The 15,069-nt window shown below is 40.4% G+C and overlaps 1 protein-coding gene across 2 annotated transcripts in view; it reads right to left on the bottom strand.

Moving 5' to 3' along the window:
• The window catches only part of LOC124551372 (sortilin-related receptor-like), a 201,164-nt gene that overhangs the window by 74,103 nt on the left and 111,992 nt on the right, over window positions 1-15,069 (bottom strand). For both annotated transcript variants that reach the window (XM_047126412.1, XM_047126411.1), the window contains exons 21-23: window positions 14,155-14,379; window positions 7,086-7,234; window positions 2,306-2,606 (exon numbers count right to left, since the gene is read on the bottom strand). In XM_047126412.1, coding sequence (XP_046982368.1) covers window positions 2,306-2,606; window positions 7,086-7,234; window positions 14,155-14,379 — 675 coding nt within the window. The remainder of the gene's footprint in view (window positions 1-2,305; window positions 2,607-7,085; window positions 7,235-14,154; window positions 14,380-15,069) is intronic.

Here is a 15,069-nt window from a genome sequence, read left to right as displayed (position 1 = left end):
CTGCTTATATTGCCTCACATTGTCACTACTGCCAGGCCTCTACAGCATTGGAATAACACCCCAGCATTGGACGTAATGGGAAACTTCAGTTCACATCTTTGCATATTTTCCCTTGCATTGTCAATATAATTATAAGATCTGAATATAATAGAGGGAAACATTCCACGTGGGAAAAATATATCTAAAAACAGATGATGTGCTGGCAGGTCGATACACACACAAACAAACACAAACATACACATGAAATTCAAGCTTTCGCAACAAACTGTTGCCTCATCAGGAAAGAGGGAACGAGAGGGAAAGACGAAAGGATGTGGGTTTTAAGGGAGAGGGTAAGAAGTCATTCCAATCCCGGAAGCGGAAAGACTTTCCTTAGGGGGAAAAAAGGGGTATACACTCACGCGCGCACACACACACATATCCATATATATGTATACCCCTTTTTTCCCCCCTAAGGTAAGTCTTCCCGCTCCCGGGATTGGAATGCGCGCACACACACACATATCCATATATATGTATACCCCTTTTTGCCCCCCTAAGGTAAGTCTTCCCGCTCCCGGGATTGGAATGACTCCTTACCCTCTCCCTTAAAACCCACATCCTTTCGTCTTTCCCTCTCCTTCCCTCTTTCCTGATGAGGCAACAGTTTGTTGTGAAAGCTTTAATTTCATGTGTATGTTTGTGTTTGTTTGTGTGTCTATCGACTTGCCAGCACTTTCGTTCGGTAAGTCACATCATCTGTTTTTAGATACAATTATAAGATCTATAAGATTTTAAACTTTAAGCCATTTCCAGGATCAGATGAGGACTCGGGCCATAATATATTGGTTGTGATGTGTAAATTAAAAGTAAAACAGTTACAGAACAGCAGGAAATTAAGAAGATGGTGGCCTGGATACGTTGAAAGTTGTTGAGAGTTCCAAAGGAGCATTAAGCAATGACTGACAAGCAAGGGAAAGAGATACAGCAGAAGATGAATATTTAGCTTTGGGAGATGAAATAGTGAAGGCAACAGAGGAACCATATAGGTAAAAACAGAGGAACCATACAGGTAAAAACACAATCAAAGGTAAATAGGTAAAAAGAGAATCAAAAAGCACCTTATGCACGTGGCCATGTCCATATATTTAGTGCTCACAGATGATTGTAAGTTTTAAAAATCACAATATACAGGAAAACGCACCTTACCATATCTGTTTATGTTAGCTTGACATGTTCCATTCGCTGATGATCTGCCTTAGACAGCATATTGGTGCAACTGAGTGCAAGATGGCTCATCAATGAATGGAACATGTCAAGCTAACATAAACAGATATGCTAAGGTACATTTTACTGTATATTGCAATTTTTAAGACTTAATCATCTGTGAGTGCTACATATATGATCATGGCCATGTGCACAAAATGCTTTTTTACTACAAATGTTTTGTTTCTGGCCAGCCTTTGTATAATGTGCTACATTTTATCCACCGAAATGACAACTTTTCACGATGTTCGATCTTACAAAGGACACTTTTGTAACAAAAAAATTTTGAAGACCAAATGCTGAAAGCAAAGTCTGTAAAAACTGGTTCTCAACAATGATGTATTTATGTGATCTTGGCTATAGAAAGTTTTTGCCAAGTAAAACAAATCACTCCTCCACATTTCTCAATATAAGAAGTTTCAATAAAGAAAGTGTCTGTTTCAAGAGTCATTAATAGTGCGGTACTGTGACTTATCTCTGATAATACAAGCACAGAATTACAGCAGTAATGTTTTAACTTGTAGAACTGCACTCAACAAAAGTCATTCCTCATATAAGAGAAGAATAAAACTGCAAGGTGGAAAATCTTTCAATAAAGGTGTATGTTTCTTACACAACTCCATTCTTGGGACAAACATTAAAAAGTTTCTTGTAGAACTCGCCATGCTGTTGACAAAGAAATGGCAACATCGTCAACAAAACTATGTTTTGCAACTTATTAACTTGACTGATATAATCCACAACCTTCAGCAAACAAGTCAGATAACTCAACCACTAAGCTACGATACAGTTTTGTAATCAGTTCTATTAGCAAGGTTCTTGTGTGTCGTAAGAATTTCTGAAATTCTTTTTGTCGATTACTCGAGAATGAGCCCCACCAGTGTGAATGGCTGTAGGGTGTGATACCTAGACCCCTAACCTACAGCACCATATAGGTGGGTCCAAAAAGTCATTCTCACACTTGGGGACCTCCATTTCTAAGAGGGGAACTCAAATGGGATTTGGAGATCAGTTACTTTAGGAACGGAATATAACAACAAAATGATGTGGATACACTTACTGCCTTCCTGTGTCCTCATAACTACAAAAGCAGCAGGGGGGAACGCCGCTCCTGACTTGAGGCGGGCGTACACAGTCACATTGTACACGCTGTCAGGGGCCAACCCTTCGAAGATCACTGATGACGCATCCGTCCAGCCACGGCTGTAGTTGTGCCACAGGCTGCTGTTGACACGACTCACACTCGGCAGGTACTCGACTGACAGATTCCTCCTGCCGAAAACTCGTGACACGTCAATCGGATCCCACGCTATTCGCAGAACGTTGCCCAACGAAGCAGACCCTCCCGTGATTGATAAAACCTGCAATCAAATAATGATAACTGCGTGAGCAACAAAACAAAATGAAATCATACATCCTGGACCACTTTTAATTCTCTCTCTCTCTCTCTCTCTCTCTCTCTCTCTCTCTCTCTCTCTCTCTCTCTCTCACTCTCTCTCTCTCTGTGTGTGTGTGTGTGTGTGTGTGTGTGTGTGTGTGTGTGTGTGTGTGTGTGTGTGAATATTGTCGTCATCGTCACCACTATTTCTATCATTAACTGATTTAGCTCACCCAGTACTGAGTTTGGGTATCTCTGCAATTTCTCCTTCCATCAGGACTGGTCTAAGGTGATACTCAAGCAGCTGACTCCAGGGGTCATCCACAGGTCTTTGTCCATCAGACTGGTGGTATTCCTCTGTCTCTTCCCTATTCTAGCACCATCTTTGTCTATCGGGCATTATTTCTTCTGGCAACAAGGCTAGCCCACTGCCATTTCATAGTGACTGTTCTCTCCAGGATGTTCTCAATGTTGGTAATTGATCTGATGTTTTTTTTTTTTTGTCTTTCCTTGTAAATGCTAACATAGATCTTTCAATGTCTCACTGGGTAGTTATAAGTTTCCATCTTTTATATTCAAAATGCGTCAAGGTATCACACATTGATCAAAAATTTACTTTTTTTAATAAGTGCCATCTTTGATATGAAGGTAGTTTAATGTCTTCTGGACACTTTCCAGCCTAGTTCGATGTGTTCAATCTTGTATTTGTGTCACATTTACTAGCTGACCAAGATAGATGTATTTTCTGACAGTGTCCAGAAATGTGTTTTTGAGTTGTTTCCTACCATGTTTCATTTATTACACATAGCTTTTGTTTTGAAAAGGTTCACATTCAGTCCCACTGCCTGACACTCCATCACAACATCTGACATAAGTGTCTGTAGTTCTAGTTATTTGCCAAAAATATGTTGTCAACTGCAAATCTTTGGTCAAGCCTCTTCCCTCAGCAACGCTAATTGCTTTTTCTTCCCAGTTCAATTTGGACATTGCCATTTCCAGGACAGCAGTGAAACATTTGGGAGGGATGAGATCACCTCATTTCAGTCCTCTGTAAATTGGAAAATAACTAACGCTGCAAAAGTTTCATATACACACTACAGGATTTTAACATGGGCCACCTCCATGCCTTGCTAATATAAGTCTTGCACAACAGCAGGATGGTTAACTGAAACAAGGACATTTTTAAAATTACAAAAGCATTACATGGACACATCTGGTACTCAGTTTCTCCATTTATCACTTCCTGGTGAACAAAAACGTGATCTTGTGCACTGAAGTTGCTGTGGAATCCAGCATGCTCAATGGACTAAGCTGTGTGAGGGACACGGCTTATACGATTTAAGAATAGTCTTGTACAAAACTTTGTACAAAAACAGAATAGGTTTACAGGACAATAGCCTTTTGAGCCATGAATACTTCCTTCCTTGGGAGCAGTACTATGTTTTGTTCCATGATGCTAGGATTAATGCACCGTCAACAGACAAAGCAAACATTTTGACAAGAGCTCGTAAGTTTCCTCACCAGCAAATATGAATATCAACAGTCAACTCGTCATAATCAGGAACAGTGCCATTTTTTAAGGTACCAATAGCGTATTGGACTTCCAGATGAAGTATGTCTAGAACTTTGGGTGCAGACGGGGGATCACGTAATGCTGTAATTAGTTCTTTAGTTTTACATAAGGATGACTGTAAAAATTCCTGATGAAAATTAAAATTTCCTTTTTACTGGTAAGCCTACCATCATCTCCATATATCACAATAATAGAAAAGACAAGAAGAATTGATAGTTCAGAACCCCACTCATGATGGAAATATATTACATCTAATGGCAACAAATTGTCCTGATCTCTTTGAAGATAACCACGCCGAAACTGGTTCAATTTCAATGATTTCATATGTTTTTCAACACCACTGACACTAATACTTATTCCATTCATCTTTTCAGTGGTATGAGGATTAAACTGGAGCAATTCCCGGGTGTTTTCCTTAGCAAAGGAACATTTGAAACTTGAGTGAAGCATTTCACCTTTTGCTTTGCGACCCTCAATTTCAGCTCTTGTCTCATTCGCTATGGACTGGACACTAACTTCAGTGCCACTAACAGCCTTTACATAGGACCAGGATTTCTTTGGGTTCTATGAAAGATCACTTAATATTCTGCTTCAGTAGACATGTGGTGTATTACTCTCTTGACAGCCAAATGTGTTTCATTCATTTATCTCTATCTTTAGACGTTTCTTTACAACGACTGTATACCATGGAGGTTCCCTCCCATTACAAACTGTTCTACTGGGTACATATCTATCCACTACATGGTCAACTATTCTTTTAAACTCGAGCCAGAGTTGTTCTACATGCTCCCGACCTGTGCTGAAAGTTTCAAGTTCCTCATTGAGATATGACATTACTGATTTTTTATCTAGTTTACTGAACATACATGTCTTTCTGCTTGTTTTCATAGTCATTTGTTCTTTGGTAATCACTGCTGCCACAACCATGTCACGGTCACTGGTACCCATTTCGGCATGGACACCTCCATCGTGAGGAGTTCCTAACTATCTATTCTAGCTAGTTTTCAGAGAAGGCATTCAGTAATGTTTCATAGGATGTCCTATCACACACACCATTATCAAAACTGCAATTTTCCCTATTGGCTGTTGGATGATTAAAGTCTCCATCAATGACGACAGTATGACCGGGGAACTTATGTACAAATGCACTGAGGTTTTCTCTGAAGTTCTTGGTGATACAAGGATCCAAATACTATTTGCCCACCTCTGATACTGCGTCTTGCCCAAAAAATCTCACATGTACTAGCAGCTTCAATTTCTACCTCAGTGAATTTGAGTTTCTTTCCTACTGCGACAAATACACCACCCCAATTTCCCAGGTGCCTATCTTTTCAATTCACACTCAAATTTTCCCCAAAAATCTCACAACTATCAGTTTCCGGTTTCAACCACCTTTCTGTACCTAGTATTATGTCAGCTTCGCTGCTGTTCACGAGCACTTCAAACTCTAGCACTTGTCGCAAATGCTTCGGCAGTTTACCATTAGGATTTTAACACTCTCACCTGTGGGAGGCATTTCTTTTGATCTTACATTGATAGTTATGCACTTCCTTCAGTGGGGGGGCAGGGGGGTAGAGAGTTGCTATCTTCTGATGATTATACATTGCACAAATTAAGGGATACTAAGCTTTGGAAAGATTTGTTACCAAACAAAGTACTTTGATAACCAACAAAAAAATAAGTATTTTACTGAGTACAATATTTTTTTAGATAAGACATGATAAACTTAAAGCAGTTACATGAAAAGGGAAAATTTCGTCCATTTTGAAAAAGAGCTCTGGTCCTGATTAAAATTAAGAACAGATATTTTGGCTTGCTTACCGATACTGTAGATTTAAACCAAACAGTAATTTCAGATTTTTTACTCTATTTTTTGCAGGAGGTAGAGACTTGAAAGCACTCTTCTGTTGCCACAGAGAGGGTGACAATATGACGACTGACTGTAGACATTACTTGAGGCAATGTTGCAATTTCGTACCCTAAAGCTGCCAAGTAATTTAAATCATGAAACTTCCTGACAGATTAAAACTGTGTGCTGGACCAAGACTCGAACTCGGGACCTTTGTCTTTCGCGGGCAAGTGCTCTACCAACTGAGCTACCCAAGCACGACTCACGCCCCGTCCTCACAGCTTTACTTCTGCCAGTACCTCGTCTCCTACTTTCCAAACTTTACAGAAGCTCTCCTGCGAACCTTCGCAGGAGCGCTTCTGTAAAGTTTGGAAAGTAGGAGGATGGAGGGGGGCAGCGAACTGGAACAAAGTGGACACTCAAGAAGAAAAGAAACAACATCTCAAAGAAGGAAAGAATTGTGGGTCCAAAGGAAACCAAGTTTCAAACAAAGAAGCAGAAACAATGTTGTCTTATCATACCCTCAAAGGGTTATTCAGAATTTAATGATAGTAATAATAATAATAATAATAATAATAATAATAATAATAATAATAATAATATAATAATAATAATAATAATTTACTACTACTATGTCTTCATGTGGCACATGTGGCTTGAAGCCTGCCATATTACTAACACATTACTAACTTGCGTGCCCCCTAACCTAGCCCAGTAAACCTGCTGAGGGGAGAGAGGCCTACACATATCATTTGTGGTTAATCTCTGAATCATTAAGAGGTGAAGTCCATAAAAGTTGTGTGGTTTCTCTGGAATTCGAACATCTGACCTCTCAGTTTCTAGGCATGTACTTTGCCACTAGGTTTTATTACTTAAAAAAATCTTCATGCCATTACTACCTGATGACCTATCCATATGCTCTCCTACATACGTTATTAAACTAGCCTCCCAATATGACAGAAAAATGACTTGCTCACATCCTATGGTTTGCTCAGTTTGCAAGAACAAACTAACATACAGTAACAAATCAGATTTCTTACTTGTGGTATCCAAACATTGTTGCCAGTGCAGTTAGCTTCATCACTACCGTCGTAACAATTCTGGGACCCATCACAGCGTTGTGTCAGAGGAACACAGTGTAAAAGATCACATGGAAAGAATCCAGGTGCACACATAGGAGGTGCAATGGCTGAAATAGAACAAGACAAGAATTATTAATAACTCTTTTCAACATGTCAGAAAGTATTTTTCAGAGCCTTACTATGTTACTGATAACTTCTTTCATAAATTTTTACAAGAAACATTACATCTGATTAGTAGAAATGAAAGACACAAAACCATTTATAAAAATTCCTTACTGACATGACAAATACACTTTGCTCATTTGCAGTAAGTGTAACACATCCAATACTGATCAATGAACAATGAATTAAAATGAAATGAAGAAAACAGCACCTGCTGATGCACAGAAAAACCAGCCTACAGGAGTAAACCATTATAGTTTAAAATTTGACCTTTACTGTGAGCCAACATTCTGATGAAGGTGCCAGTTATCATCCAGCTACAATACTGTACTATGGCATTGCTCCCCCTACCCTTAATGAAGGAACATAGACATATCTGTGTGTAGAGAACACTGGAGGACAGCTCGAAATTCGTTGCTGCAACTACCTGTGAGAGTTCTCAATTGGGATGATTTTTGAACACTTCCATTGGTACATTTGAAAGATATTACAGCTTCATCAAGTGAGAAGTTTCATTTAAATATGCGTGACCTCACTGATAATATGCAGAATAGTTAGTGTGAGCATAAGTCTGCTGACTCAATTATGAAACAGTGCTGAAGATAGTTTGTGCCATTTGGTTGATTACCTTTGTCACTTGTGAGTGGAATAAGAGAGACTCATTTTCAAGAGCTACAGCAGTGAAGGTTTACCAGATATGCTGTTAAGGATGAGATCAAAGTAAAAAACATGATTCATTCCCACAACACACTGGCACTGTCCCTACAGGCAGCAACTGACATTAGATCAAAAAAGGGACGAAGTTCATCTTATCGACACCTCCTATAGCAAAATAATTTTAGGATGTGTGCTCAAGATAAAACTAATGCTCCCTGGAGTTATTGTGTTCCTTCACAAAAAGCACCCAGTATTCCCAATCAATACTGAAGACACATCCAACATAAAATTCTGATGCTTACCAAAGCAATATGTCGTGCAAATGCTTTGCATTGGTTGATAAAAAACAACTGATTGAAAAGGACAAAGAATTTCCCGTCATTATGAAATAAGTTGTGATGACACTCAAGGACCTGGAATGTAGATTGAATTCATCAAAGGTTTAAGCTGAGGGAAGAAAGAAATATAGAATTTGTGTGGATTTATATACACAGATGTGACGACGTACATGTAAAGGCAAACAAATACTCACTATTTTTAAAAAAAATTGATTTATTTGAGAGAGAGAGAGAGAGAGAGAGAGAGAGAGAGAACAAGTCAATAACAGGTTTGTCCACCTCTGGATTCAGCTTAGCACTGATTGATAGAATTGTTGAAATGTCCTCAGGAGGGATATCATGCCACATTCTGCCCAACTGACGTGTTAGGACCGTGAGAATCCCGAGCTGATTGGGCAGAGTTCTAGTGCCCTTTCTGGCCAAGGTAGAGCTTGGTACACATGAAGACAAGCAGTACAAACTCTCATCACATGTGGACGGGCATTACCTTGCTGAAACGAAAGCCCAGGATACCTCCCCATGAAGGGCAACAAAACAAGGCATAGTATATCACTGACACACAACTGTCATGGAAGTGTGTTACAGATGACACCCAAAGGGGTCCTGCTGCGTAAGGAAATGGCACACTAGACTATCACTCCTGATTGTCAGGCTGAATGACAGGTGACAAGACAGGTCAGTACTCCACTGCTGTAAAAGGCATCTCCATGCACATCTTCACTGGTCACCAGGACCTGGAATCTTACTGATGGGAGAGGAATTTTCTTCAGTGATAAGTTATCCTTTGAATCAACCCCTTGTGACCAATGAAGATGTGAATGAAAATGCCCTGGACAGCAGTGGGATACCAATCTGACTGTCACCCGCCATGTGGTCCGACAATATTGATGATATTTTATGCCTGCTTCGTTGCCCTTCATGGCAAGTGGGCCTACACTTCATCAAGCTAATACACAGTCACACATGGCGAGAGTTTCTACTGCTTGTCTTTTGTGTTGCCACACCCTCCTTGGCCTGCAAGATCACCAGATCTCTCCCCACCTGAGAATGTGTGGACCATTATGAGCAAGAGCCCTCCAACCAGCTCAGTATTTTGATTATCTAATGCACCAATCAGACAGGATTTGGTACCATATCCCTCAGGAGCACTTCTAACAACTCTGTCAATCAATTTCGGCGGGGGAGATTGGGGGTGGGGGAGATTGGGGGCAGGGGAGATTGGGGGCGGGGGAGATTGGGGGAGGAGAGGGGGAACAAAAGAGACAGTTATGGGGTCCATACCATAAATCCACCCAGTATCCAGTCACAGGCATTTCCTACACAATAAAGGACAGTACTATGTGTGAAAGAAGCCAAGTTATACATCAGCTATGCTGCATTTACTGTTCAGCATTCTACGCAAGCATGACAAGTAACCAACTATGTACTTGCATGAATGGCCACTGCCAAACTGTGGCAAACTGCAAACTTTACCATCTGGTTGTAGAGCATGCTGTACACCAGAACAGAAATGACGTTACCAGCTGCTTCACTACATGGATCATTTGGATACTCCCTTCCAGCGCAAGTTTCTCTGAATTACACAGGTGGGAATTCCCTCTCCAGCACACCCTGCGCTCTTGCAATCCACCTGGCCTAAACCTTTGCTTACCTTTTCTCCCCTTTCTTCTGTACACCACTCCCCCTGTCCCATTCTTGCACTGCCTTCTCCTGCCACTATTCCTCCAAACACTCCCCCCCCCCCCCCTTTTCAATCTCTTTCCCTTCTCTCTCTAAACCTTCGCATTTCTCTCTTTTGTCCCTCTTCCCACATCCCTTTTTGCTCTAACCTATGTACACTTTTCATCTTGTGGATTCACGGAATCATGTGTCCAAAGACTTGCACCTTTCCCACTACCACCTCCTTGTCCCCTTACCTAGCCCCTCCCAACCTTGCATCAGCTCTGGGAACTACCTTCAATAACTGAGTATCAATAATTAGTCTTGGTGTGGGTGCAGGTGTTTTGGCGTCTGTGAGATTGTGAGTGTGGTTTTCTGTGCTCCACACATCAATCTGCTATAGGTTAGCAGTTGCCTTTCCCTTATTCTATGTATTACTCCATTCAAGGATTTTGATTATTGTTATACAAAAGTGAACAGATTATACACCACTTGGCAATTGCTAAGGAACAAATTACACTTGCTAAGGAACCACTATTAACAGTTACAGAACAGATGACAGTTGCTACGGAACCAATGATACTAAGAGGACATTTAGAGGCAACAGTTCACGTAGTACGTTGTTTGATGGAGAAGGTCATAAAACCAATTATTTCACCATTCCATGTGGCACAGCAGCCTGTCTGCAAGAAATAATTTGAGTCTTACAGCCATGAACAAGAGGCGGACACCTCAAAGCTGGTAAAATGTGTCAGTAATGGATGTGCTCAAAGTGTCACATCACAATCAAAAAAGGCCACTGAAGGTGGAAATGCTATGTGAAAGCATGGCCATAGTTGTAGACAGATCATCACGTCACAAGAAGATCAATACATAGCCCTAGTGGTGAAAAGGAATGGATATCTCGCTCCTAGGCAGATCACTGCAGACCTTGCAGAACCATCCTGTGGCAATTAAATCACGTCAGTTTGTATGTTCGGAAGCCTGTTAAATACATCCCACTTCAGCCGAGCCATTTTCGGGAAAGAGTATTGGTTTAGGGAGCATGCCAGTTGGGGTCACGAGGTGGTCCAGAGTGGTTTTCTCTGGCGAATCCCGCTTCACTGTGTCAAGTGATTCTGACCACCAGTTAGTATAGAGAAAGATGGGAACACATTACACAACACAGAATGTTCATGAAAGTCATCGGTACAGCCTAGATGTTGTCATGTAGGCACGCATTATGCACAATGGCCAAACACTGCCTGTCTTTGTGCAAAGTACTGTCACAGCACAATGGTATGGCAGGGAGATTATTCTGAATCATATCCATCTGTTTTGGGATGATGTTGATCCTGCCTTTCTGTTCACAGACAGCTATGCCCACCCACACAGGACCACTGAGGTGTCTGACATAACTGGAAAGTGAAGATATTGAGAGTCGGAAATGGCCTGTGTACTGTCTGGACCAAAACCATATTTAGAATCCCTAGTATGCTCTTAGCAGATGTATTCCTCAAAGAACATCCCATCCCTGAAGTGTGCAAGAACTGAACACAGCCTTCAGAGAGTATGGGACAATATCGCCGAAGGACTCCTCAACAGTTTGGTGCAAAATGTGCCTTAGTGCCCTAGGAGGGTATATTTCATACTGAGAGTCAAATATTGATTTTTATGTTGATAGTTTGAACTGTGTCAAAGATTAATGTTATTTATGCCTATTTTCCAATGTGGTGCTCCCTATACCATTTTTCCATTATACACATACCACTCCAATTCTATTACGTATGTACTGTGTTTCATGTTGTCCATCATCGCCTGTGGGTATTCCTGTCGAACAATGTCTCCATTCCTTACCAACCGTCAAGCAGTGTACGTAAAATAAGGGAAAGGCGGCCACTCACCTAAAGCAGACTGATGCATCGTGCACAGAAACACATAAAAGAAAATAGTATTCACACTAGCTTTTGAGCGCTTTTTCTTTTTCCAGTGAAGTACACGTATTCCCACACACTCCCACAACATGTATTTCCATTCTCAGGAATTTCCATTACTGAACGTATTACAGTGAGCTGAACTGGGTATGTTGCACCTTTTGTTCTATGTTACAGCCTTAAGGAAGCAGTAGATGAGAAGACAACAAGCTAGAGTTGTAGTGTTTCCCCTGTGTTATTCAATCTATACAGTGAGCAAGCTGTGAAGGAAACTGAGGAGGAATTTGGAAATAGAATTAAAGGTCACAGAGAGTAAATAAAAATGTTGCAGTTTGTGGATGGCACTGTAATTCTGTCAGACAGAAAAAAAATTGCAACAACAGTTGAATGGAATGGAAAGTGTCTTGAAAAAAGGTAACAAGATTAAGAATAATACAAGTAAAACAAGCAGTGCTGATAGAATTATATTATGAAGTCAGACACTAGAATCAGTAGAAGAGTTCTGTTACTTGGGCAGCAAAATTAATGACGATGGCTGAAGTAGAGAGGATATAAAATGCAAATTCAGCAGCACCACAAAAAATCATTCTGAAAAAGCGAAATTTGTTAACACTGCACATAAATTTAAATGGTAGGAAGACAGAAACGTACTTATCTGGTGTGTAGAACAGTAGGGATGTGAAATAAGAATGATAAAAAGTTAGGACAAGAAGAGAACAGAAGCTTTTAAAATGTGGTGCTACAGAAGAAGCTGAAGATTAAATGAGCAGATCAGTTAGTGAATCAAGAGGTACTGAATTGAATTGTAGAGAAAAGAAATTTCTGGCACTACCCGACTATCAAAAAGGATCGATCGACAGGATGCACCTGCGGCATCACCTAATCCTGAATTTGGCAATGGAGGTAAGTGGAAGGGCGGGTAGGAGGACAGAACAACAAGGAGACCAATGCTTGAATAAAGTAAGCAAATTCAAGCAAATGTAAGCTGCAGTGGTTATGCAGTGATGAAGGGGCTTGCAGAGGACAGAACTTTGTGGAGATCAGCATCAAATCAGTCTTTCAACTGAAGGCAACAACAACTACAGTGTCAAAACACTAGTCAACACACTTACTAGAGGCAGCCAGAACGTTCGGATCAATCTTTGTACACTTTTAATAGTCCATTAGGCCAACATAATATGCAAGTCGTAAGGCGTATAATTTAGGCAATTTTGAGAAAATCTTAGGAGGAGTTTTACATGCTAATGATGTATCGGTGCTCTGCAAATCTCAGCTTGAGCTGGTGGTAGTCACAGGCTTAGTGTTCAAGCTCCGTAATTGGCATATCACTGGATCAAGTCCAGCTCACTTTTCTTTTTACAGCAGTAGCCATCTTATCTCACACGTATTACATTTGATAGTTAATATTATGAAAAGCACGTGTATTTGCATGAACTTTTATTGAATTTACAATGTTATTTGGCTGTTAACTAATTTTTATTATTACGTCAAATATTATGACTTATTTCTACTGGCATGTTAAAAAGCTTATCAAGTGCCTTCAAACTTGTTCATATTTGACTGACAACGAACAAAAAATTTTTTCTCATGAAGATGCTATTAAAATACATTCAATTGTACATTGTCGGTTTTCAGCACCAACATTGACAAGAATGTTGCACTAGTTAGCATCCAAACTGTTGGAAGATAGAGAAATTTCTTAAATTGTCAATGAGCTTTGTTTTTCCTTAAAAACTCTGAAGATTCCTCGTGCATGCAGGAAAACTGCATTCATTTGATGTAGTAGATGGCATTTTAATTTACGTTTTCCCTGACTGTATGAAAAAAGTATCATCTTGCAACTTGTGATGTCCAAAGCATGTACAATAAATAATTGCATATTACCCTCAAAGTCTGGCATATTGTAACTCATTGTATTACTGAAAAAAGTTATTTTTACCTTGATTTATTGATGTTTGATAATGACTTTCCAAGTGTGTCCGTTGTCCTTGAAACTGTATCTGCAGGTCAAAGCAGCCAGGTGAATAATAATTCTCGGTACCTTGCCCAATTGCAGTTACAAGGGATTTTGGAAATCTTGACAGGCATACATTTACACTTCATGCATTTGGTTGTTTACTTGTTGATAATCATAAATATAAAAATAATTGGAAATTCAATAAAAGTCCAGCAAATACAAATGTCTCTTCATTATATTACCTTTCAAATGTAATAAGTCTGAGATATTACGACTAGTGTTGAACTTTTTTACACAAGTGCTTGAAGTAACTCGGTGACATTCTCAGTACTGATACTCACGAGGCTTGGGTGAAGTGGCGGCCTGGCAGTTCCACTCGTCCGACCCATCCGGGCACTGCTGGTGGCCGTCGCACACCTGCGCCAGCGGCACACAGTTGCCATCGTACTGGCAGGTGAACTGGTCGGGTCCACAGCTCCGCTTCGAGCTGCCGCAATTTGCTTCGTCCTCACCGCCTCTGCAGTCGGGAACTCCGTCACAGACCCAAGCCTGCAAGACACAATCGCCTGCAAAAAAAGGAAGGCGGATTAAAATTCTTTTAACAGGAGCCAATTTAGTGATCATACGATGCAGCCTTAGGTCAGTACTTGGGTCAGTGTCGAATTCTGTTGTGTGTGTTCTAAGGTGTGGTCCAAGGCATATTTCTGAACTTTATGTTTGTCTCCTAATCCTGTAGACACTGTCACAGGTTACGATGACCCAGATAGTGGTTTCAAACTTACACAAGATCAGCAAGCTAAATTGATAGTACGTATCCAAGCAACGGTCAGGTTGTCACATCATCAGACCGCCCCTAGAGATCGCAGAGTCACTCCAATGTGTGTTGCGCAGTTTTATTTAAGACCCAGAATTGTCTGGTTTCAAACCACCTTTAACAGATAAGAAAGAGGACTAAAGTTAAACAAATTGTGGGCCTCAATGCTAAATAAAGCAAACAGCACCAACTTTTCTTCACTACAGCACTGTAACATACGTCTATGCGACTCCGTGGTTTCAAGTACCAATCTGACGCATGGGTACATAAGGACAGTTTGGGTCACAATGCTTGTTTAAGTCAAATTGCTATCCAAGTCTTCAGACTCTCTGATGCTGTCTGCTCATTAGGAGAGACAAAAATATACGGCGGACCACAGCCTAATGCCCATAAAAAGATTTCACCCCACATGTAGAACTAAGCGTTTTATTTTGGATGTTCA

The sequence above is a fragment of the Schistocerca americana genome, chromosome 9, assembly GCF_021461395.2.
Source record: "Schistocerca americana isolate TAMUIC-IGC-003095 chromosome 9, iqSchAmer2.1, whole genome shotgun sequence".
Taxonomy (NCBI): Eukaryota; Metazoa; Arthropoda; class Insecta; order Orthoptera; family Acrididae; genus Schistocerca; species Schistocerca americana.
Note: the sequence above shows the minus strand (reverse complement) of the source record. Positions and strands in the feature narration are given on the sequence as shown.